Source organism: Miniopterus natalensis, chromosome 4 (genome assembly GCF_054644295.1).
Source record: "Miniopterus natalensis isolate mMinNat1 chromosome 4, mMinNat1.hap1, whole genome shotgun sequence".
NCBI classification, from domain to species: Eukaryota; Metazoa; Chordata; class Mammalia; order Chiroptera; family Miniopteridae; genus Miniopterus; species Miniopterus natalensis.
Genome location: NC_142084.1, coordinates 37,057,839 through 37,083,170, shown reverse-complemented (window position 1 = coordinate 37,083,170; position 25,332 = coordinate 37,057,839). Strand labels below are relative to the sequence as shown.

Below are 25,332 nucleotides of genomic sequence, written 5' to 3'. Positions count from 1 at the left end.
CTTGGAATCTGTTGGTGGCTTAGACCAGTTCACTACAGAGCTATCTGAAATGGTTACTGATTAGTTTAAGCAAAACAGAACAATATCTATGCTATACAAAAAGAGGTGGATTTAAAGAACATAGTATTGAGCAAACTTTTTAATGACATTTAAAAAATATTATCAAAAATATTTTTTTCCCTAGAAAGGAAAAAAATTATTTAAGAAGTTTCCCCTTCCATACTTGAGTCATTCTTTCATAAAGATACTGACAAAGGTTTAAATCAGTTCAAGACCTCAGCTGTTGAAAGATTAAAACATAAAGGTAAGTATTTTCAGCACAAATATTCAAAGACTAACAGAATTGCTTTCCATGCAATAGTAAACACAGTGATAACAAGGACTTAAATGGTTAACACTTGATCCCTATCAGGATTCTGCTACATCTCAGAAATCTAGTTGGATGATAAAGCATTAAAAACATGTAAAAAAAAGTAAGATACTCCCAAGGTTGAGTCCCCTACCAGAAACTGATTTTTAAACCCCTGTAATACTGAATAGCTAAACTGCCACGATTATAATAAAATGAACTCAGTTTTTTAAATAGCTTTATCTTGTTGAGAAAATCATAATTTTAATGCATGTGCTTTTAATGTGCTATAACACCACCTCTGTTATTTTCCAATCAAATATTTTTTACCACTCTTCTCTTTGGCAAGTTTGAAGAGAGGTTTGTTAATAAGCATAAACAAACACTTGAAAGTCTCAGGTCTTGATGAATCACATAAGAACCAGTTCTTAAACACTGGATATAGACCACGTTAGAGGATGTACCAACTGTCATCGTGTTTTAGATTAAATTATGTCGTTAACAGGCTGGTTTCTGTAGGATTTAAGGAGAACTTAGTAATCACTTGAACCTATCTACAAACTCTTTCAGTTTTGCTACAAGAACTAATGTCTAAAACACACAAAGAAGAAACCATTCTCATTAGAATCTCATCATTATGTAATCTTAACATGCTTGCTGCTCTCCTGAGATTTTAGGAGGATAAAGCTATACAAAATGCACAATCATCATCCTCAGGCTACTTTAGGATCCCACAGATTGTTAACTCAAAGAATATCCATACAGCCCATACGTCATCATCTAGAAACACTATGGAGTAAAGCAAAGAAGCAAAAGTTAACAGTAAGTAAAATAAACCAATGATGTTTAGCTGAGATTTTAAATAAACTTTAAGTTTTCTTAAGTTCAAAGACAGCTTTATTAAAACAGCAACTGCCCTTTGAATACAATCAAGATATTCTGAGCAAATACATCTCTTTTCATAAACACACATAGGTAGAGAAGCCCCATAAAAGGCTCTCACACCAGGTACTAAGGTTCTTTTCTACAAATGACAAAAACCAAAGACTGAAGATGAGAAAACATCTTAAAGATGTTGAAAGCTTTAAGTTTCAAAATAACATTGTAATATTTTAAAGTGTGTGTTTAAAGTCAAAAAAGCTAGTCACCAATACTGTCATTCTCTCATTATCTGTTATGCTAAATAGGCAACCCCAAAAGGAGGCCAAGAGTGTTCCCCTTCTCTGACATACCGATGCTCTTGGTGCTACTAATGAGGCAACACATGGGAGTGAGAGTCCTACAAAAAAACCACGAAGAACCCCTCTCCCTCCTAATTAACCTACAAATAAAATAAGAGAAAGAAAATAAAGAGCAATATTTCCAAACTCAAAAACAAAAAATTTTAAGAACTCTACAAAGATACCAACTTGATGGCTACAACACATAAAAGTGAAAACTGATATTTATACATTATAATTAACCAATTTAATACAAATACCTGATCTGTACTTTTATAGTAAATGGGCTAAGTCCCAAGTTCCAAACTGCAGTTGCCATGACTCCATAGAGGGATCTTTGGAAGGATAAGGTACCTTTGGAGGACAGTGTATAAACAACTGTAAACATACACTGATTGTCCACTAGCTTTCTTAAATAGAATTTCTGAAATATTTCTGTAGGAAATTATATATATGCAGTGTAATTAATCAGATCATTTCTATTACAACATATAAATTCTGTTGTGTGTGCAAAATGTGGTAGAAATAGAAGATACTAGAAATGATTCATATTTTTAAAGTAAGTGATACGTTATAATCCAGTAAGAGTCCTTTAATCTTTTCATGAAACTTCTCTCTATATATGTTGAAATACATAATGCTTTCTGGCTTTTCTTCAAACCAAAACTTGTCAAATTCATAGACAAGATAACCTGTAGGCAAAAAACAAACATATAGTACTTAATAATGATGTCACATCCAAACCATCTCATTTTGAAAGTATATAACCATCCATTAAATTCCATCATATAATAATCAGAAATCATCTTAAACTAGAAGAAATCTGAGGAATTTTATAAGAAATATTTTTGTATGTTCAAAATAAACAGCAATTTCAGCAAAATGCCTCAATTTTAGGAGCTATAATATTGTCAAAAGATACCTTGAGAATAGGGGAGAAAAGTTATCCCCAGAGACCCCTGAAACACAAAAATGAAAGTAACAAGAAAATGTTGGACATGGAAAAATTACAGGAAAGCTGTTTTCTATTTGATTTCTAAATCTCAGAGATATTTCTACTTTTTCCAATGAATCAGCAACCTTTTTAAAAAGAATACATAACTCTAAATAGGTTTAATATTTTTATTTTTCTATATCCTCATTACAGTAGCCAATTTAACCCTGAAAATGTTAAAAGTGTTTAATGAGACTAAATATTAAAATAGATATATTTATAACAAAAAGTGTGAATTTAAAACTACTCCTAAACCCTATTTAGACTGAACCTATAATGACTTTTTTTTTACCCCAGATATTTCTTTGATGCTCATCCTAGACAGGAGCCAAACAAGATGCTGGTGTTGAGGGCACTGGGGTCGACAGTAGCCAAAGATGCTCAAGTTAGCCATCTTTATGGAAAGATGAATAGAGAAATGGATAACTGAAGGAAAAGAGTCTCTGATAAGACTTCCCAGGGAAGGTCACATCTAACTGAGATTTGAAAGATGAGTAGACAACACATGGAAAGAATGGAGGAAGCAGGAACAGTGTTCCAGGCTGGGTGAAAAGTCCAGAATCAGAAGACAGCATGATATATTTGTGCAACTGACAGAGGACGTGTGCCTAAATTTTAGGCTGCAGGGAGCTGGTGTGGGGTAGAAGATGAGTCTGGAGAGGTGACCAGGTGGGTTATGCAGGGCCTTGTCATGGGTCCTTTTGGAAAATTGTAGGCAGTGGAGTAAAATGACTAGATTTCCATTTTAAATAACTATACCCTCAATGTGGAGAAGAACCAGGAGAAGGTCTTCACAGAAAGACTGGTGAAAAGGTGATTACAGTGACTCAGTAAGAAAGGCCTGAGGTCATCCAGTTACAAGGGGGATGGGAAAGAGTGGACGAACACAAGAGACATTTAGGGAATACAAGAGAAATTCAGAAACTATACAAACCTGGAATTAAGGATTAAGTAAAGATGGGGAGGTTATGGGGAAAAGAGGCCTGAATGACACCTTCAACCACTGATTTGAAGAAGTTATGATTTGGCCATTTATACGTAAATAGTTTCCTATATCCTGCAGACATGCAAATGACATTCTAAAGACACAAAAAGATCAAGAAAAGTAGAGCATAAAAGCTAAGCTGGATTTGAATTCTTTGCTTCTGAGCAGTATCTTCTGAAGATGGGGTTCATGCAATTAAATCTTCAGTGTTCAAATGTCATCAGAATAAAAGTTAATGGGACAGTGGTAATATGACTGCTTGAGGAAAAGTTATTAAGTAGCCCCAATGATGACCTAGACTTGAAATAAGAAAGGGAGGGGGGCTGAAATTTTTTAAATTAAATTTTCTTACAAGAGTAACAAAATAATCTGCAAATGGTCTGTCCTTGATCAACAGCATTGATTAACCAGTATTCAAGAGGGAAAATTCATTTTATAGTTGATTGAAAAATGGATACCTACAGAAAACTGGGTAAACACTACATTTGTATACATGTGAAAAAACTGCCTCACTGAATATTTTTAATCAGCTAATATAGAAATTGAAATACAAAATACTTCAGTGAACCCATCTTCTCTTACTTTCCATTTTTCCAAAAATCCTAAATAACAAAGTGATAGAGGTTATTATACATTATACCTTCCCAATTATTAAAAAATTCTCTTTGAAATATCTAGTTTTAACTCCTTTTAATACTCACAATAAAACTGATGAAAGTGTTCCATTGTTGGTACACCAGGAACAAAGTTGTAGAGATGAAATTTCAAAGCTTCACTCTTCAGCAAGCTATAAGCCATCTCTGTTAGATTGATTCCAACTATTGCATAAGAATACCTACGTCAGAAACATTACTAGTTATACCAACTAGCCAAATAGTTCATAAAATAAATTTGAAATTATGCAAGAAAGTAGTATGTTATTTTGATCCATTTCTAACACAGTACTGACTTTACAATAATCTCTACATATTAAGAAAAATAACCAGAATAGATTTAAAAATTTTGTTCTTTAGAGGCTGTTGACTTTCTGGATATAATCTAAGAAATAAAAATAAAGCTCTGGTTACATGAATACCTAAAACCAAAATCCTTAAAAAACCTAAAAGGACCACAATATATATATGTATATTATTTTCTCATTGATTTCTAAAATACACTGAGTAATCTGACATTTTCTCTTCCATTATCAAGGTATTTATTTTTTTATTTAATTTTATTATTATTTTTTAAATATGTTTTTATTGACTTCAGAGAAAGAAAGGGAAAGGGAGAGATAGAAACATCAATGATGACAGAGTCATTGGTCGGTTGCCTCCTGCATGCTCCCCACTGGGGACTGAGCCCACAACCCGGGCATGTGCCCTGACCGGGAATCATACCTTGATCTCCTAGATCATAGGTCGATGCTCAACCTCTGAGCCACACCGGCTGGGTAGGGTATTTATTTTTAAGATGTAATATTGTTATAATGATTTTTCAAAGCTAGGTATCATTGGAATATAAAAATGGAATAATATTATATGATAAAACTAATAATATGATCTCAATTTGCATTTCATGTCAGAGTTCTCAAAGCTATTTCTCATATTCCTAAAAAAATCTTTATAAAGGCCTTATCCCATTTTACAGATAAATTATATCTTGTGATAAAAAAAACAGTGAAATACATATAAAATTGGTTTATGACCATAGGCAGCCTTAAAAATAATGTATCATGCAATATCCTTTAAAGTTCTTATCAATTAAAATAATCTCATTTCTAAAATACCTTGAAATACTTTCAAATCCAGATGATCTAATCAACTTAAATCCAAGAGCTTACAGTTTCTTTAACACATCTGGCTTACCCTAATTTTGGATGATTTGAACGGGAAAGAATCTGATGTGCTTCCCTGGTGTAATTTTCACTAAAATACCTAAAAAAATTTAAGAAAATAATGAAATTAACATGAGTCATTCAAACTGAAGCTGTCCAGAAGCAATTTTAAAAGTTGCTGTCAAAATGATACCCACAATCATCCCGATTAATCTCCACCTCAAATCATCTCAGTGACTCAGAAATGCTTTTGAATCAATCAGAATTTAATTCTGAGCTATCAGGTCTATCTAGCATGGGACATGGGCCCTTGGCAAGGCTTTAAGGTATTTTAACAAATAAGTGATCTACCTACCTTAAAAAACAAACAAACTAGAGTTCTTTTGTTTGTTCAACTTAAGTCTGTACTGTTTAATGTCACCAGTGCAATCAGAAGAAAGTTAATAAACTCCATTTTGCACTAAAAAAACCTCCTTGATATGTGGCATCACTAAAATACTGGCCATAAAACAGAAGTATGAGGAGAAATAGATACAGCTATCTATTTGTAGGCTCATCTATCCTGTTGGCTTGCACTCATGCAATCTCTGAGTTCTTAAAGATAGAGACCAAATCTGTTCAACCTTTGGATCTCCTCACGATGCACTAGGAGTCATACACACGTACGTATATGATGATTGACTGGATATTGATGTGAGAATAGGAAGTAAAATAAAAGTGAATTTACATGTTTTATTTAAATTTTAGACAGCAAATCACTGAAATTTTCGTAAAGCAAACAAATTTCTAACCAGATTTCCCTTCTCTACTTTTTCTCAATAGTAACAGAATATAGCCCAATTTCAGGCCTAATTTCTTTACAGTAACTATCTAAACCTTGTTAACGGTCAGGGTTCCCATTCCAGGTATTTTGCGGTCTATAAATCACAATTCAAGGACAGACCCCCACACTAGAATCTCTTCATCTGCATATCCTTAAAGGAGAAAAGTAATCTTCCAGTTTACTTTCTAGAATAGTTTTGGCTATCAATTGTGTTTTTAGTTCCATATTTTGCAATTTCACATATATGCCCAAGAATAAGTATTAAAGAAGAAAAGGAGACAGAGTCCACATAGGCTCTGGAAAGCCTGGGATTTAGATCACTTGTGACATATGGCAAAGAGTAAGTGTGAAGAGACTTCATTATCATCTTATCTGGTTACGTTTCCCCAAATGGAATCAGAAAGCCAAGACAGAAGAGGCAAGAGGATTAAAAATAGCAATATAACAGTGTAAAAAAGCAATATAAGAGTGTAAGTGGTATCAGAAGGGAGGTCAGGAAGAGAAAGGAAGAGGAAGGTATTGGTACGTAAAGAAATCACACACACACATACACAAGTACATTTCCAAATGTCTTCCTATTGTTGCCAACACATTCGTAAATACTTCTAGCACTGCAGCTATTAAAGTTCAGAAAGAGTAGGAAACTAAATTGGAGATTACATGTAATTTCATTTAGAGAAGAAAAGACAGTTTATTTTCACTTACACAAGGTTGATTAATCCGAGTATGCCCATGCCTCTGAAGTCTGTTTTGGGATCATCACCCTGGAAACCAATGTCAGCCCACTGCTTGGAGATTCTAGCCTTCAACTTTTTTGTGGGCATTAGAAGGTTCCAAAGCTGTACAAACATGCTTCCATGTTACAAATAATAGTGATGTTCTTAAGTTACAAAGATTTTTTTCCTTCTCATAGCTGATACAACTAGTAAGTTGAATGCTTTCAATTAAACAACTTTTGTAGACAAATTATAGGTTCAACAAAGACTGTTTTGAGAACTTTTTAATTATCGTAAAAAATTTAGCATGTTTATTCCAATTTAAAAGACTTATATAAAGAATAGATTTTGAAACAATACACAGAAATCTAAAATAATGAGATGTCTGTATTTACTAATACATATGTATTATATACCAGAATTGGTAAACTATTTCCTTGAGAATAGTGTTATGTACTTGGCCCTTGCTTCTGACACTATACTTAAGTAAGCTCTATTCTAAGAGTGGGTGATTTGTCCCTAATCAGAAGAAGGAAAATAGGTCTGAATTGGGGAGGGGATCATGAAGAAATAATACAGACAGTATTCCAAATCATATGATTATTATTTTATAAATTTTCATAGTTTTCATTTTTTTGTGGGACCTCTTCCTTAAAGCTAATATATTACTACTAAAGACTGTTAATAATTTTTTTAGCATTCTTAGTGCCAGATCTGAACTCTCATGTTTTTTACTTTAAGATATTTTTCTAGGCACTCATAATTGTAAAATGTTTCATTTCTTCTATGTTCCCTTTGGTCTTTCTTAGTTCAGTTAAATGGAATTGCCTATGGTCTTTCCTGTAATCCTGTTTCTTGATGGTCAATATCTTAATTTTATTCTCTCAATAATCTCAGTTAAGGTATAGAAACCTGAATACTCTAGACTTTTCCAGTAGAACCACTTGACTTGAATATTCGAACCATTTAAACAAAAAACAAAGGTGAAATATTTAGTGTCAATACATTTTTTGGTTTATATGATTTGTTTAATTAATGAGGTTTGGAACTCCTTATTCAACTATCTTGCCCCCAAATGGGGAGGTTTACTACTTAGTTGCAAGTAAACTACTGTGTGTTTTTTCCCCTTGATCTTTTTTTTTTACTTATTTTTTCAGTTGAATTTATTGGGGTGACATTTGTTAATAAAATTATAAAGGTTTCAGGTGTACAATTCCATAATATATCATTTATATATTGTATGTTCACCACCCCAAGTCAAGTCTCCTTCCATCTCCATTTATCTCCCCTTTTCCCTCTTCTATCCCTTCTACCCCTTCTTGCCCTCTGGTAATCACCATACTGTTGTCTGTGTCTACGAGGCTTTTTTTTTGCTTTAAAAGAAAAAAATAATATAATGGCTTTAACTGAATATATTCCTTAAGACTGAGATAAAATATCAGACAGCTATCATAACATAAGACAGCTATCAAGTGTTAGATAGCAACAAACTAATTAATGCAAAATAAATTTTAAAATATTTAACCATTTTCTAAATTTGACATATGTCATCAAATGAGAGACTCACAAAAGTTGTTAAGTTTATGAAAATCTGCAGAACAGAAATACTTGGACTTTTTTTTCTGTTTCACTACCATTTCAGGCATTGTTGAGTAAAGGGACTCATAATAAAAGGCGTATCCCGCTATCCCAAAATAAAATTCGAAGACCTGTGGCCCTGCTTTAAAACAGTCAAGACTCTGCTGGCTCTGAAGCTAAATGAATGATTAGGCTGGGTTTTAACTGGTCCTTTTAAAAATTACTAACAGATTTCCCTTTATATGTTTAAAATCTATTTCAGAATTAAAAGCATTTCAAATAAAATTTATTTGAATATATTTTAATGATACTTACCAGAAAATTATAAAAAGAGTTAACTAAAACTCTTTCACCAACAGAACAAAATTCTCTAAGGGGCAATGAAACTGGATGGCTGTATAAGCCTCCAGAATTTGCACAAAGACCTTACTAGCTCAAGCCTGGTTTATATTTTTCCAGTGTTCAGTTAACTCCAAATGCAGAAAACAAAACTTACCTTGAGAAGCAGCTTTTCATGTTGCTGGTTATCAGAATCATACGGTCTTTTTCTCACACTTTCTACATCCAAATAGAGCTGTTTATAACCAGATATCTGAAGTAAGCATGCCTTCATGCAGATTTTAAAACTGAAAATGACAAAATTATTATTTTAAAAAATCATTCCTCCTTATCACAATAAAGTAATGCCTCCATAGCTTGTGATTCATATGTCTATTTAGTTTACTAAACTCCTAGTTTTCAGTTTAATACAATAAGCACCAATAACCTCTTTAAACATAAAACTTTATATGACATATCAGGAAGGATATATCAGGGTCTAGAAAGAGGACACGACATGGTAGGAAGGGCAAACTTTGCAACTGTTTCTTCTTTTCATGTTTTCCCTGGGCAATCTCATACATTCCCAAATCTTTATGGCCAGTTATCACCAACAGACTTAAATTTTCCAAGAATATATACATAACAAACAGGTCCAGGACAAGGTTATCTCAGTTCTCCCAAGTACAACAGCTTATCTTCCCTGAGGAAACATGCTTTTTCTTAATACACCCCTAAACCTATAATGGCATCATTAATCATTAGTTCCCCAAGCTAGAACCCTCCCAGTTGTGATTTTCCTCTCACCAAATACATCAAAAGATCCCCAAGCCCGCATCCTTTTTATCTCTGAAATGTCCCTCAAAGCAATCATCATATATTCATTTATGCTGATATACTTATGGCTTTGTCATCTCTTGCCTGAGTGACTCAGTTTTCTAACTGTCCTGTCTTTATCCCTTCTGCCAGCCTCCCACATCCCCAAATTTACCCTCCATCATCCATTTTCTTTAAAATACCTATCTGGTAATATAGCTTGTTTGCTTAAAAAAAAAAGAAGAAACCCAAAGGAAAACACCTGTGTGTCTGTGTGACAGCAGTCTAACACTCCATGCACTTCTCCAACCAGGGCTCTGCACGAGCTCAGTGCCCCAGCCACAGGCTCCCCGACACTCCCCGATGCTGCTCCACTTTGTGCCCTGTTGGCATTCTTCCTCTGCAGGGCAGGTCCTCCCTACTCACTCAACAAGGTCCAGCTCACATGCCACCTCTTCTGTGGAACTATCCTCATAGTTCTCTCCTGTCCCATTCCCTATTCCACCCAAAATAAACGGCGCCTTCCCCTACACTTACACAGAAAATGCTAAAGATCGAACAAATTGCTGAACCCTTACAGGCCCAGGTACTGGTCCTGAGAACTCAAAAATGGAGTAAGTCAAGTCCTTCTCTTATGGAACTTAACACTTGTTAGGGGAAGAACAAGAGAAAATCAACGACGACAGTACAACGGGTTGTGCTATGTGAAGCGCTCTGTGACAGGACAGAGCAAGGGCCCCTAACTCAGACTACGGGACCTAGGGAGGACCTCCCCGGAGAAGGGCAGAGGAACTGAATTTTGAAGGACAGGAAGGACATAGTAACTGAAGTTATTTAACTTTGGGAAGGTAATGGTAAGTTACCTTAAAAAAGGCAGAAGGTAAACTGGCAATAGCACTGGGCTGGGAACCAAGAGACACAGGCTCTAGATCTGCCCCATCACTTGCCTCTCTGGGCCCCAATTCCTCACACACCAAAATGAGCAGGTGGAGTCACACCATCTCCACAACGCCTTCGGCTCTAAAGCTTCTGACGGTGTGTGATCTCCACCATCACAGGATGTACGCACAGAATGAAAAAGAAGCCTGCAAACGGCATACCTGACATCCTTCTCAGCGCTGATACGCTTTTCTCTCATTATATCTTCTACGCACTTGTCCACTTCACTCTGAACAACTGTCGCTTTCTGTAAAACCTATTGATGTGACAAAAAGCTGATTGAGAAAAATCCCTTATTGCTGAAAAGAACAATAAGTTTTGAGATATTTAGTCAACTCTACAATGCCAATATTAAAATGCAAAATGAAACCAAATTTGTTTCCAATTTTCAGTTGGGCTTAGATCACTCAAGCAATTATTTAATTAACTGAGAGAGCGGTAACACATTCAGATAAAAGCTTCCTTAACTGAGAATCGAGAGGTTCTCTTAGTGAATGAGCTAACACCATAGTGCGCTTATGAAGTACAGACTTTTTATAAAATTCAAAAATGACATAATAAAAACATGTGCAAAAAATTTTAATGCAGAAGTAAAAAAACTTTTAAATGAAGAAGAGCATAAAGAATAAAACACGAATAATCTTATAATCTTACCACCAGTGACAGGCACTGTAATAGATCAGCATATATGCTTGGGGTCTTTGTTTTATGCATACAAAACAGATTTCTTAAATAATGCATCCTATATATGTCCACTGGATCCTTCCTTCCATCAAACAAGCACATGCAGGCCTTCCTTATCCTTGAAGTTTCTTTAACTCTTGTCCCTCTCTGGTATCCTTTATACTCCAGACGAAATACTCCAGTCATTTCTCTGCTTACCCTGTGCTTTCATATGCAATGCTCCTTTCCTTGGTCTAGAAACTTATCAGTCCTTCCCATTTTTAAGCTAGCTCACATACCAGGTCCAGGAAGCACTCCCTCATTCTATTCAAGTGGAAGTAACCTCTCCTCTCTTGGAATCCCCATAATAACTTATCTGGAATCTCTGTATGATCACAACCAGCATTAAACAACAACGAAAGGAAAAGAGAAAATAATTGGAAAACACCACTTTCTGTATTATATATTAAATGGGAAACTCTTTGAGGACAGACTGTTATCTAGCTTATCTTTTCATATGCTGCTTATAAGAGATAACTGACAAATATACACATACATTTGTGTTAGTATATTCACAGAGTGTGAATGCTTCATTTTTTCATAGGTCACTTTCTAGAACATAACTGATATGCCCGCAATATTCAACAAGGTCCACTGTGTTTGTGGCATGAATCAGTAATGCATATCAGTATCACTAGACAGTAGCAAGTCAATATTTTTTTATCCATATTTTATTTATTTTTGATCCCATATTTTTGACTCACGCTATATACCATGACCAAGTACACACATTCATAGGGATATCTAAAATATACAGATGCACATACAGATAGCTAAAATGAAAATTCCATAAAATAATATTTAACCTTACTATGACCAATGTTTCCAATTATTTCCTATTCTGTTCCTTTCATTGTTGTTTAATGCTGGCTGTGATCTACAATGGGATTTCAAAAAATGGTCTAGGTGGCCCATGCTCTACCTTTGCCACACTACATGTATACATAGAAAAAAATGTGTACTACTGTTAGGGAAGTACAGCATGTAACTGACTGAATTATTGGTCCTCATTTCTCACCCCCCTGTAATTGAATTATATGCCCCATATGCCTACCATGGCCTTATGGTGGGCATAGCGTATTTCTCTATCTTGACTTGGGCTTGGCAGCATAACTTACTTTAGCCGATGGAATGGTAATGGATATGACACCAGGGAACTTAAAATATGTCTGTGTGGTTAGGGCTTCAATGGTCCACAGTGAGAACATTCCCCAGGTACTCACTAACTTTCCAACCTGGGTCCCAGAATGAGACAACTGCAACAGACCTGACCTTGGCACCAGCTTGAAGAATCATCTCTCCAGCTGGCCAGCACACACATGAGCAAGAATTTAAATAACATATTGTTATATGCCCTGAAATTTTATGTTTGTTATACAGCAGAAGCAGACTAATAATAACATGAGGTCTGACTTATTTTGGATCAAAAGGTACGTGACCCAGGGTGTTCTATAACTATTCAAAAATTGCTTGATTTTTTTTCTCAAGAAAGAATCTATCCTAAGGACACAGGTGTAAAAGAAGGTTTCCCCCCAAGACCCTGCTTCCCCCAAAACTATTGAGCCTTGAGGCAAAATAAACAAGCAAAACCTCAGAACAGGACAAATTATTCAAATACCTTCTTTGTGCATGAATAGCGTGTGCACAGATGCACACAGAAAATATTTTAAAAATTAAATATTACTTCTAAAGTGGAAAATTTTCACTTAATACTTTTTACAACAAAGACTCCTCTGGTAAGATATTAATAATTAATTCTAAAATAGAAGCATCCTTTTAAAGAAAAAGTTATCTCCCGGTTAAATTTTCTGGAATTATCACCTTGATATGATCCTACCTTATTCTTGGAGTACATCAAGGAATTTTCTGAAATGAAAAAGAATGTTATCACTTAAATGCTGTTTGTGAATTACTCCATAATCAAAGAGTATAAATATCAAGCCAATAATAAATTATTTTCATAGTTCTAGAAGGTATTTTTGCTTGAATAACATAGCAAACGTTTTAAAATTTTTCCTTACAGTATAGAGAACTAGAGATGATTTCAAAATACTCAACCCAACCCAACACACCACAGTCAAAGAGGTAAAGTCAACCTAATTTCCCCAGAGTCATCTGTTTCTAGCAGACCCTGAGTGGCTACTAACCACTGCAAATTCATACGTGACCACCTCGGAACAGCTGGTGTCCCAGAAACTCAACCTAAGACTACAGTGAGAGTGCTTTCTACTACATTTTCTTCATTTGTTAGCCTTTAGGAGTAAGCATTTCAATTTCATGAGCTAGCAACTGAATTATACAACATCAGAGGGGCAAAATTGAAAAGACTTGAGATAATTTGCCTAACCATCCTCGAACCAGACAAATAGCAAAAGAGCTTCTCCATTCTTGTCTTCTGTTTCAAGAATGACTAACATTTTTAATAGTTTATTAAAAAAAATTTTCTGGCACATCTGACCAGTCTTTTTCTCAGCAATTTGAAAAATTCGAGAAAAATGCTTTCGCAACAAAGTAAGGCCTTAACGTTGTTTCCCCCACATACACGCTATAAAACACCAAGACTGCCAAGATTTCTTATCAAGAGGTACTTTGTTCTTCTCAGAACAGTTAAAACGGCAAATCAAAAGAGCAGGCAATAATTTAAGTCAGCCACAAAGTTGTGAGAAAAGTAGGGAAGTAATTAAACTTCAATCATCCAGCTGTCCTGAGCATTACTCTCTCCTCAAGTCTGTCATCCTTTCAGTTGCCTTGGATACCAACACCCACTCCCCAAGTCCGACAGGGGGTGGATTTCTTAGTTGAAGCATGCTTGTTCAATACAAAAAGAAGGCCTGGTTAAGTCATGGTTTTTCATTTAACACAGTGAGCATGAACTGCAGCTGATCCTTGGTCTTCTTTACCCTGGCCTAAAAGAAATGACCTCCACCATATTTGTCACTCATCTGTGTTCTAATTTAAAGCAATATTTTCAATTATGCATTGAAAGCTGATAAGTTTCAGACGGTAATAGAGCGGTATTGTTCAACAGAAATATAATGCAAGCCAAAATGTGAGCCACATGTGTACTTTAAAATTTTCCAGAGTAGCCACATTAGAGTAAAAGAAACAGATAAAACTAATTTTACTATTTTAAACCAACATATCCAAAGATATTTTACATCCTTTGTTTATATGAAGTCTTTGAAACCCAGTGCATATTTTATACTTCTGCACATCTTGATTCATACTAATCACATTTCAAGTGCTCAACAGCCACATGTGGCTACTGGCTAGAGTACTGGATAGTCCATATTTTAAGTCTAATAATGTTTCCTAGGGATCACTGGATATCTAGTACTGTCCTTTCATGAATTACACAAGAGACTAAAAGATTGATGAAGGATGCTGAGTATAAAAATGGATCAAAATCTTTCTCATCACTTGGGTGAAAATTTCAAAGGGCTTAGAAAAGTATAGAGATTTTTCTCTAGAATATAGGTTATAATTATAATCTAAGGAACAACCGATGAATTTCAGGAGCCAGAGAAAATAACTGTTTGCACAGACGGGAAATTCAATAATAATTTTTTTCTTTTTCTGCAAGATCATACAGTTTTAGAGCTGGAAGGACTTAATGCTAGATTTCAAAGATTATGAAAATGAGTTTAAGCAACCTGATCAGGATACACAATGAGTGCATCTGTCACTGAGTAATGAGAAAAAATATTCATTCAGAGTTAAAATTTCATTAGTTTTTAATTATTCTTTTTCAAATAACATTACCTATTCTGTGTGTCCTTTGGGCACCTACATAGGTATCAAAAATTCGCTGCAATTCACACTTTCCAGTCATCTGTCGCAAGAGCCATTTCATCCAAAATCGAAAAAAGTGCCCATAGAAGAAGTCCCACAAATAAATAAACATTTTTTTCCTGGAGAAAGAAATATATGACAGATTTAATGACTTTAAATTGGATTTTAAAATGGAAAAAAATTAGTTTATCCAACTCACCAAATCTCAAATTATATTAATATCTATTATGCTGTTCCACTGTAGCAGTGTTTAAGGAATCTAAGAAAACAATGAGAGGTGTAATATATACTATTTAGATGAAATGATAGCTGTTCAAATGGCCAATTTATCACTTTTTAAAAATTAAAATCAAAGAGACTTACTTAAAACTCTCAGTTCCCTATTTTAATTTTCCATTCTTTGAGAATTGGGGCTCAACAGTTCACGAACAAAAGGAACTCAACTAAACAACAATGAAATCAAATATACCACGTACCACAATTGTTATTATATAAGCTCTTAATCCCTTATGGATGATACCAGTTACATCTATCCCACAGTCCGGGGATGCCGGCAAATAAAAACACTACATAAGGCTTACAAGTTGAAGTATACAAGTTGAACACTGAGTAGATCGCATCCTGGCTAAGTCTTTCTTTTCCATTCAACAGGTGAAGGGCTGAAATACTAAAGAGGGCAACGAACTATACACCCTCAATAAAACTGAATCCTAAGAAAAACCTTCAGCTCCTACATGGTGCGCGGCGGGGGTGATGCAACAGAGTAATTACTTAAAAACAAACAAAATGCTCGTCTCCTTCATGCCATAAGCATCCCCACCTATATACATCATCTCTAGAGCGGGGCCGGAGAGGTTGTCAATTTCGAAATCCCCGCAGGTCGGTGCAGAAACGCTGCACTTCAGAGACGGGCTGAACGGTAACGTGAGAATGAACCCGTCTACTCCGCGCTCATCGCCACAAAAGAACCGCCAAGCGGAGGGAGAGCCAGCCTCGCGGCGCCCGAGCTCCCCAGGCCTCCGGGCGTCGCTGCGCCCAGTCCCCGTTTCGGAGCCCGGCTGAGCCCGGCTCGGGCGCTGCCCGCGAGCGCGACGGAACCGTCGCACAAAGCCCCGCCGGCCCCGGCGCCCCGCGGATCTGCCGTGGGACACGCGTGGCTCACGCACCGGCGCGGAAGCAGCACGGGGCCAGAGGAAGAGAAACTGCGGCCACCTCACACGAGCGGAAGAACTAGGGGGTGGTGCTGGAGTCTGCCTCGGTTTCCCCAACTGCGAACAGCCGGCAACGGAAACGACGTTACTCCTACAGCGCTTTCCGCGGGCACCGTGACCCGGAAGTCGGGGAGCGAAGAGGCGGGAACGCCCGTTCCCGAGACACCGCCCGCCCCCCCCTCGGCCTCCTCCGATTGGCCCGCGCTCCACCAATTGCTTACGCAGAGAGAAGGTCGAGCGCGGTTGCTTTGGGCGCGTGCTCGGATTCTAGGGACGCCGGGCGGTTTCCCTAGCAACGGCTACCCGGAGGCGCGCCCCGCGCCAACGCGGGTCTCGCCCAGCGCTCCGCGCGACGCGTCTCTCGCGGTCTTTGGCGCAAGTTGACACCTTGGAGGCTTCTGCACTCCAGACGCGGAAGAAGTGGGGTGCTTTTGGTAACTATTATTGCGCTTTCACCTACGTTTAATCTTAAGTCGGTGTATTTTCCTCCCGTCCTTGATAATTCACTTAAATTATACGCGGATTTTCTACTGTATGTTGGACCCCAACCCCGCGTTCAAAGGTCAGAGGTAATTATTGACGGTCCCACTTCATGGAGGAGGAAACAGGGCGTTTAAGGACCTGCTCGTGGCTAATCAGTGGCCGATAAGGAGAGCCTTACGTGTTGAGGAAAGAAGTTTGGACTTAGTTCGATAATAATAAACATCCAAGAGTTAAGTCATCAAATATTTATTCCTTAACTGGTGGTTTTTCTTGAAAAAAGAAACGTATGTACTGATTTTTTAAAAGTCTCATCTCAGACAGTCCATTCGTTAATTCAAGTATTTGTTGTTTGCCTGTTAGGTACCAGTCAGGGTTCCAAAAGGTAGCCTTACAGTGAACAAACACAAATATTTATTGCCAGGGGGCCCTAAAATGAGGCGTATGGGGAGGGGGAGTTTTTACACCCAGGCAGTCAGGGGAGTCTCTGTGTTCAGGTGACATCTGAGCAGCGTCCGGGTGCAGCAAGGCCCTGAACCTCAGGAGTGTGTGGGGAAGAGGAGTGTGTCCAGGCGCCAGGACGGCAAGTTCAAGGGCCTTGAATCGGGAGCATCGGTCATAGACTGGAGGGAGAGCAAGAAGCCAGGGTGGCCGGAGGAGCAAGAGCAAGGGAGAGCAGGATGTGAGTTCAAAGGGCTATTTACAGGGGAAAATAACTCCCCCGCCCCCACCCCCACCCAAGACTCCTAGTCCTCGGGCCCCCTTACTCGAAAGCAACCAGTAGTAGTTTCTGGTTTATACCTCCTGCAATATTCTATGCGTGTGTGTGTGTGTGTGTGTGTGTGTATGTGTATGTGTATATATATATATATTTTTTCCCCTCCATCCCCTTGTTAACACAAATTGAAGCAGCAAAACACACTTGTTTTTAAAGGTATTAATTGTAAAACGATAGACATGCGAAGGTTGCATAAGTCATAATCCCTGCCCCACAGAAGCAACCCACGGTCAATTTGGCAATGAAACATGGACATATAATAAGAAGATCATAGAGTCTTAGATCTTGAAGGGAACTTAAAGATCATTGAATATTTTTTATTGCACATAAGAAGATCCAGAAAGGCAAAGTGCACAGTCAATTTGGCAAATGAAGAAGTAGAAACTAACTTCTATTTCAGGGGTCTCTCCATTAGTTCACAAGAGCTTCATAAAATAGAGAGTGAGATCATCCTGTAGGACAATGGTAGAATCCTTTTACCTTTTCATTGCGCTGTACTCACGGTAGGCAGTGCAGAGAGCTCTTCCCCTTGTCTTCGTGCTGACTTTTGGCCAACTTCAATCATGTTTTTCTCCAAGAGGAGAGAATGCTGGCCTGTTTGGTCAGAACCTGAGAAGTGAATTGAACTGCACTTACTGGAAGCAGGGTCCCTGTACATTAAAATGTCATGTGCATGTGACTGCCTCTTTTCTTTTCCACTAATTCATTTGCGCGTAACTGGCAGGTATATTAGACCAGATCTGTCCCTTGGGGAAGATAGACTTCTTTCTCTCTTATTCTCTGATTTCCATTTTTCATGTGGCTGGCTCAATGGTGGCTAAATCCCAAGATTAGAATTATGGCTTCAAGAAGAAGTTGGGACCTACGTAGGTCTCTGAACTAAGCTGTGTTCTTTTACCTGGAAAACAGAGGTTATAACATAATGGAGTTTGGTTATATTTTTGAGTAGTATTGAGAAGTCTCTTCTTTCTTGGATTTTCAGGCTAAACAACTAAGACACTGATTTTAGAAACTGTTTAATGGAAAGAGTGGGTTAGTATGACTGTTAATCAACAACTTGTTTCAGTGTTCAGCATTTGATCCATAGAGAACCCAAGTTAAATATTAAAGGCCCCTTTCAGAGTGTGTAAAGTCGGGAATGAAGTGAATTTATATTGAGAAGGAAAATTGTGTAGTCCTTTTACTAAGAAGGAAATAGGTTACCTCTGTGGAAGCATTAAAAATATTAAGGACAGTGGCAACCCTCATTACTTTATGCTGATTTGTGTTGCACTTCCCTGAAACTGTGTTAGGCACTGATTAGGGGGAACTCCTCATCTTTAGGTATGATTCTTTTAATGGGAGATCGGTGAAATATACAAAATGCCAAGGAAGATTTGTTCTCACAGCTACTGGTAATGGGCTTTAACAATGAAAAGAGAATTTAAGCTATTCATAATTAAGTTATGGGCTGGGATGGAAATGGTAACCAGAACAAAGAAAATAAACATTGAACCGGGTAGAACTATTTATGTGATTGTGTGTGTTTTTTAAGGCAGGGGATAAAGGGGAACAGAGAAGCAGGAAAATTCACAGGACCCATACAAAGGGTTTGGTTGCACATTAACTATAGCTGAGATAAGGGAAACCCACTCTAGCTCCTGCATCCACCTCACCTAAGTTAACCTATCAGATCTGTTCCAGTTATCCCATCCTGGATGAATTTAAAGCTAGCGATGCTGTGTTTAGCTCAGGATAGTGATTTTAATTCATCTATTAATGTTCTGGGAGAAAAGGACAATCAACTTGAGGGTCAAGAAATCTTTATTTGACCCCAGGTAAGAGGTCTAAGATTGTATGATATAGTCAATGTTGAGTGGCAGAGGACAGTGGAAAACCTCTTTGGGATTATTGAATGATGATGTGAAATGTACCATAATACCAGCAGGGTAATGGAAAGGCAACATTAACGTCTGAAAATTGAAGCTTGGGGCATATGAAAATGTTATGGTAGGTTACACCAGAATCACTCTGAAGCTGAAGCTGGAGAAATAAGAAAGACTGAGTTTTTGCCTTGCCCTGAATATGTAATTAAAATGGATGTGATGAGATGAGTGATAGAGCTAACCCTTATCTGTAAGTTTTGAATTTATATTTTTTCTTCCCATGTACAAAACCATTTTTTTTGCTACAAAAATAAATAAATTAATTAATTTTTTAAAAAATGGATGTGATGAAGGTCCTTGTCACTACCAATTTGAAGCAAAATGTCTTTAAGAGACAGAGTAGTCTGCCCTTCACATAGTTTTCACTGGACTTGCAAAACGGAAGCCCTGAGAATTGTTCAGACCTTCCTTTGAAGTAAATGTCAGACAGCGTCAGACTGTGGAAGGACACGTGAAATCTCATCTTGCGTTAGGAAACGGGGAACAGAAGTGCTAATTCCCCTCTGTCAGTCCCCTGTTGCCCAGGAGAAAAAGAGAAGGCTCTTAGAAAGAGCTGTTAACCTTCATGCTTTAACAGGTAGTTGCCGTGACTTAAACAGGTGCCTGTTCCAGGAGTGGTAAAAACTCTGGAAGAGGTTTGACAAGGTGGCTGTGACTGGGAGTTTTTTGTGATAGATTCAGCAGATGCTGTCGTCTTGATCTTGTGCAGAGAGAAGTACAGTTTGCTTGTACATGAGAAGGAATGTATTGTATGTTAATGGTCCTTCCACAAGGATGTCTTGGACCGCTCCAAGTCACTTCCACAATTTGGTGAGATTGGATTTAGACACGATCAACATCAAAATTAAGTTGATTTGTTGTATTGATGACATTTTGATCCTTTCCCCTTGGAGGGAGACACTCAAAAGATAAGAGAGCTGTAGTTGTACATATGATATTCTCATGGTTAGTCAGTCCAGCTAGGAGTCAGAACTTAGCACAATCAGTGATATTTTAAAAATAACTTTGGGTCACCATAGGTATTCTATAAACAGTGAATAATAAATTACTCTCCCCCAGAACCCCGCCAATGAAAGGGAGGCACAGCACTTTGAAGGACTATTTGGCAAGCTATAAAGAGTCTGTAATGGGCAGTGGCGCGCGTGTGCTGTTGAGACCCTACCATTTGAACACATTCACACATAATTTTAGAAGTTTCTGACACCAGAACACAAGCAAACTGGAGGCTTTGAACGAAGCATAATACTGCCACCTTGTGGCGACCACTGGGATTTTGGGACTCGAAAAGTCCCTGATGATGGCGCTGGAGAGCTAGTTTGCCAGCATGTTGTTAGGTGCTAATGAATACATTCCCGTAAGTTAAGAATGGCAAATTATATCAAGATCTGAACTACCTATGATATGATATGGAAGATATCAGAAGGAGGTTGTGATAAAGAGGAAGCTGCACAACAAAATTCTCAAGTAAAATGGAATTCGTGTCATGAGAGGTATCTCTGAGGTATTATAACACACACATAAGTAGGTAGCATCTCTGCTTTAGAGCTAATTCGCAGTTGACTTCTGTTGCTGAATGGTCTAAACCTCATGACTCTCCACTAAAATAAAACACACGCCTTGGTTTATCTGTGAGCCGTGGTGTATAATAGAATCTCCATGAACAAAGTCACCTACCCTTTGCTCTCTGGGCAGTAAAAATCCAGTCAAATAAGTTGATGCAATGGGCCAAGTTGAGAGCAATATACATGACGGTGGAGGAAGAACTTAGTTCTGTGCCTCAGAGTCACAGGCAGTAACCAATATGAGAATATTGGTGATTGAACATCAAGAATAGCCCCAGTGTAGGGGATGCAATTGTGGAAAGCCCTAAGGAACTTCCAGTGAAGGGTTATAGTGTGTCACAGAGATGCCCGCATCGATGATTGAGTTGGTTCAAGAGGGGGAGTGAAATGTCAGGCTCATGCCCTGCCATTCCCTGGAAGTAGCCAACTAGGTAATTTTAGTGAGTACAGTGGTGCCCAAGCCATGTGATAGTGGTGAAATAATGATGTATAATCATCTGTCTCTTACCTAAGTCATGAATGTGGTAAGAGACTGTTGAATGATAACAACAACAGAGTAGCCATTTGAAGGTGGCATTGGGAAAAGTCTCCTGGGTACAGGGATCCAAGCCCATAAACCAGTAAACTATGTAGGATTACTGTTTGCAGCCCCTATAGGATTCAAATGGGTTTGACATTTATTCTATCTTGGGCTAAAGCCCAAACCCTGTCAAGGACTACCTGGTTCCCTGTTATATATTTCTCTAGACCAAAGAATGCATTCTACGCTCTAGTGGGCAGAAATAGTCCCCCCCCCCCATCCCAATGTGACATGGACATAGTATATTCCTTACCATCTGTAAAGTAGTTGTTAACTTGATACTAGAACTGGTAACTGAAACATTATTGAAAATACAGTGTGAAGACATGGAGGGCCAGCTGGATCACTCAGGTGAATGTGTGGTTTTCTTCAAATATAAGAGGAAGTAAAGGGGGAACAGTTTTTAAAAAGGTCTTAGGGTGATGGAAAACAATAACTTGTTATTTCTTGTGATTCTTTAGGTTGTCTGGCTTCAGCTGGGCAGTTCTGCTGGTTTCACATGGGGTCCCCACACCGCTGTGCTCATTTGGAGCAGCCTGCACAGAAGAAAGAATTGGTGAAGTACCACAGTTCCCCTAAAGAAAACTGACGTGCTGTTACCATGGGAAGGACAATCAAGAAAAAAAGACCATTCAGCCCTTGTTGATCCGCGTTGGACCCTCTGCTGCTTACTACTTGTCTGTACCATGTTCCTGTGTCTGTTCACCTGGTTGTTGGACTGCACGCTGTGCTCACTGGACTGGACACCCTTTATGTCTGCAGCAGGCCTTTCCATTCAGGGGACAATTCTAGAAGCTTGGTAGCTCTTTTTCCACTAATCAGGCCAGTCTTGGTACATTCATGAATATTAAAGACAGTTTTTTTAATTGAATTTTTTTTCTTTATTTTATTTAGAGGGTATAGGGAGCATAAATGGTGATGGAAAAAAATAAGAGACACATTTTTGTACCTATTGTTAACTTCTAGAATATAATGGCCAAGGGGCATAATGGATTCCCCTTTGCTGGTGGCGGAGGATGTGGCATCTTTGTTAAATAAGTAACTTGGGATGGTTTGGGCATTTTTCTAAGTCTAACCTATGATTCTATGGTGTGCTATTATGCAGTGATTCTCAAAGTGTGGTTCATGGGTGGATGCGGGGTGGAGGGGGTCAATGAGGGGAAAAGGGGACATCTGTAATACTTCCAACAATAAAGATAAACTTAAAAAACAAAGTGTAGTTCCTTGGACCCGTAGCATCAGTATCACCTGGGGACTTGTCAGAAATTCAAAATTTGGGGTCCCAGCATTAACCTACTGAATTAGAAACTCTGAGGGTGGGCCCAGCAATCTGTGTTTAACAAGGTTCCCAGATGATCCTTGTGCATGCTAAAATTTAGCAACGGCGGTCATAGATGGTCCCTAAAAGCCCCTTTCCGTACTGTCACTTTCCTGAATTGTGCTCAACAGATGGCACCCACTCAGTACAGATGGCTTATTTCTAAGTAAATTGAAACAGAAATAGGGGCCAAGACAACTGACATTTTATCAACAGTCATTACCTTTCAGATTGTTTTCACCTTCAGGATCCTGCCTATATATGATGAAACTAGAAAAATCTGTCCCCACTGTTTACTTATCTGTGCTAATAACAGTTATGAGACCAGTGTTTAGACCCGGGTTAACCAAAGAGGGATTGATGCTGGTCATATCCCCAGAAGCCACTCTTCCCATTCCTATTATTTGAGCAAATATTTATCTTTAGCCTGGTAATTCTCTACTTCCCATGGTCTGAATGTGACACTAAAAAGCAAGTCACCAAAGGGAAGTCTGAGGGTCTTTGAAACTGTTCTCTAGATGCTGGATTTCCTGGAGTGATAGTTATCGTTGGCTTCAATGGGACTGGGTAGTGACTGCTGGTGATTTGTTGTGACTATAGCTTAGTTGTACCACAGGCTTTTGTTTCAGTCAGTACCACTGAAATGCACAGTGGGGCATGTGATATAAAAATGTGTATAAGACATGCTCTTTCTCTTCTAAGGGTTTGTCACATGGCAGAGGAAATAAAATATGTGCATAACAATGAAATATGATGCAGATTGATGCCCTGAGAGAGGATCTGAGTGTTACAAGAGTTCATAGAAGACAGAGATTCCTTTGTGGATGGAGACCAATGAAGGGTTCGTGGAGGAAGTGGCATTTCAGCTGAATCTTGACTACCTTTGATAGGCAGGAATATGAGTTGGAGGTGGGGGGGATGCAGTTCATGTCTGAGCATCAAGGAGAAGGTGGAGCCAAGAACCAGCAGGTGACTATTTGTATCTCCAGCACCTATTCAGTGAAAGGCACACAGTAGGTGCTCAATAAATATCGTGTTCTGGCTGACTCATAGGCAGAGCCATTGGCTGACTAACAGGTTTTGGTTTTTCCTTTCTTTGGAAAAGAGACAAAAGAAGAAGATATCATTTCATAAAATGTAAAAATCAATTGGAAGACATACTGACTTCAGAAATGTTAAGGTGTGAGAGCAAAGTGCTTTTTTTGATTCTCAAAGACAGCTGAAAATGCGAAACGAGCTCAAGTAGGAAAACAACGCAATATTGATTTTGGAGATAACTTTGTGCTGAATAGCTTCCTTTCCCCACCTCAATCTAGCCTATATCTTTCTCTATTCCGCTCCATAGCCCAGGAGGCAGGTCTGTATGCTCTAGCAGTACATCATGCTGGATTTCCTTGCTTTCTGGCTTCCCGCAGAGCTTAGCCAAAGTGAAGACTGTCAAGAGTCTGATGGGATGAAGGAGAAAAAATTTGATATATTTATTTCTCTCGGGTCCCTGTTTGGGGAGCTGGCTGGGTCACTGCTCAGCTGAAGGCCACAACTCCTGGCCATTAGCTCATGAGAAAATAGCTTGTAATGACATCCTCAGGCTGGCAGACGTTCAAATCTTTCTCCCTCAAAGGGCCCGAAACCAGCCCGGTGGGTGGAGCAATGCTGGTTTGAAGTAGAATCCGTTTTACCAGGCACTGCTGGTGAGCCTCACCTAACAGTAGAGTGATCAGAGTGGGGAACCCAAATAGAAAACCACGTTTAAGGAGACGAGAGAGACTCTCGCCCTATTGAAGGCCACCTAGTATTTCCCAGCCTTGGCTGAAGGTCTGAGGAACAGGTACCCTGAACCTGGCAAAGCTCAGCAAACCTCCCTAGGGCGCTGGTCATCCTATACATAATTTTCTCTCTCACAAATGTTGACTCCCTGCTCCTTTCCTGGAGAGGAGATACCAACAAATAAAAGAACTGAAAGGTGAGGGGATTAAACGGAAGGTCTGGGGTTGGTCAGCTCCCACACAGAAATCTAAGCAGTTTAAGTCATTTTGACGCCTGACGGCTACCACTTAAGGCTAACAATCTGAAAGTCAAGATACATATTTTCTGTTGGAATTTTTTTTCTGCTTTTAAATCTATGTAGAAGATTTGAGGTACCGTTTCCAGCTCTGCAACCTGAGGCAACTTGCTGATTTCACAATGGCTCAGTTTTATTTTTTCAAGGTAAAATGGAGATATTAATACCATATTAGTAGATAATATTGTTATCTTCTTTTTATACTTAAAAAAAAAAAATTGGGATGTATTGAGGACTTAGAGAGATCATGGAAGGAAACTGTTTAGCCTAGATCCTGGCACATGCCTGGTGGAGGGGACCAATGGGGGGATTAAGAGGGAGATCTGCAATATTTTCAACAATAAAAT

General features: G+C 38.3%; 1 protein-coding gene across 2 annotated transcripts; it reads right to left on the bottom strand.

The window, feature by feature from the left end:
• Positions 1-1,223: 1,223 nt before the first annotated feature.
• On the bottom strand, positions 1,224-16,372 carry ELMOD2 (ELMO domain containing 2). 2 transcript variants are annotated; one of them, XM_016206937.2, is made up of 9 exons: positions 16,236-16,372; positions 15,040-15,188; positions 13,115-13,143; positions 10,716-10,810; positions 8,978-9,107; positions 6,893-7,026; positions 5,396-5,464; positions 4,250-4,383; positions 1,224-2,261 (listed from the first exon to the last, which is right to left on the bottom strand). In XM_016206937.2, the coding sequence occupies exons 2-9, from the start codon at positions 15,179-15,181 to the stop codon at positions 2,116-2,118; spliced, it is 879 nt and encodes a 292-aa protein (XP_016062423.1). In that variant the 5' UTR covers positions 15,182-15,188; positions 16,236-16,372; the 3' UTR covers positions 1,224-2,115. The 2 variants fall into 2 exon arrangements, with proteins under 2 accessions (XP_016062423.1, XP_016062425.1); XM_016206939.2 differs by lacking the exon at positions 16,236-16,372 and adding an exon at positions 15,269-15,773.
• Positions 16,373-25,332: the final 8,960 nt, after the last annotated feature.

What these genes read in the sequence shown, in the direction of transcription:
- ELMOD2 (XM_016206937.2), bottom strand. Translation starts at nt 15,181, where the DNA reads ATGTTTATTTATTTGTGGGACTTCTTCTATGGGCACTTTTTTCGATTT. An exon ending in TGATGTACTCCAAGAATAAG is followed by an intron (nt 10,811 to 13,114) that starts GTAGGATCATAT and finishes TCACATCAATAG; the next exon opens with GTTTTACAGAAAGCGACAGT. An exon ending in TCAAATCATCCAAAATTAGG is followed by an intron (nt 4,384 to 5,395) that starts GTAAGCCAGATG and finishes TTTCTGACGTAG; the next exon opens with GTATTCTTATGCAATAGTTG.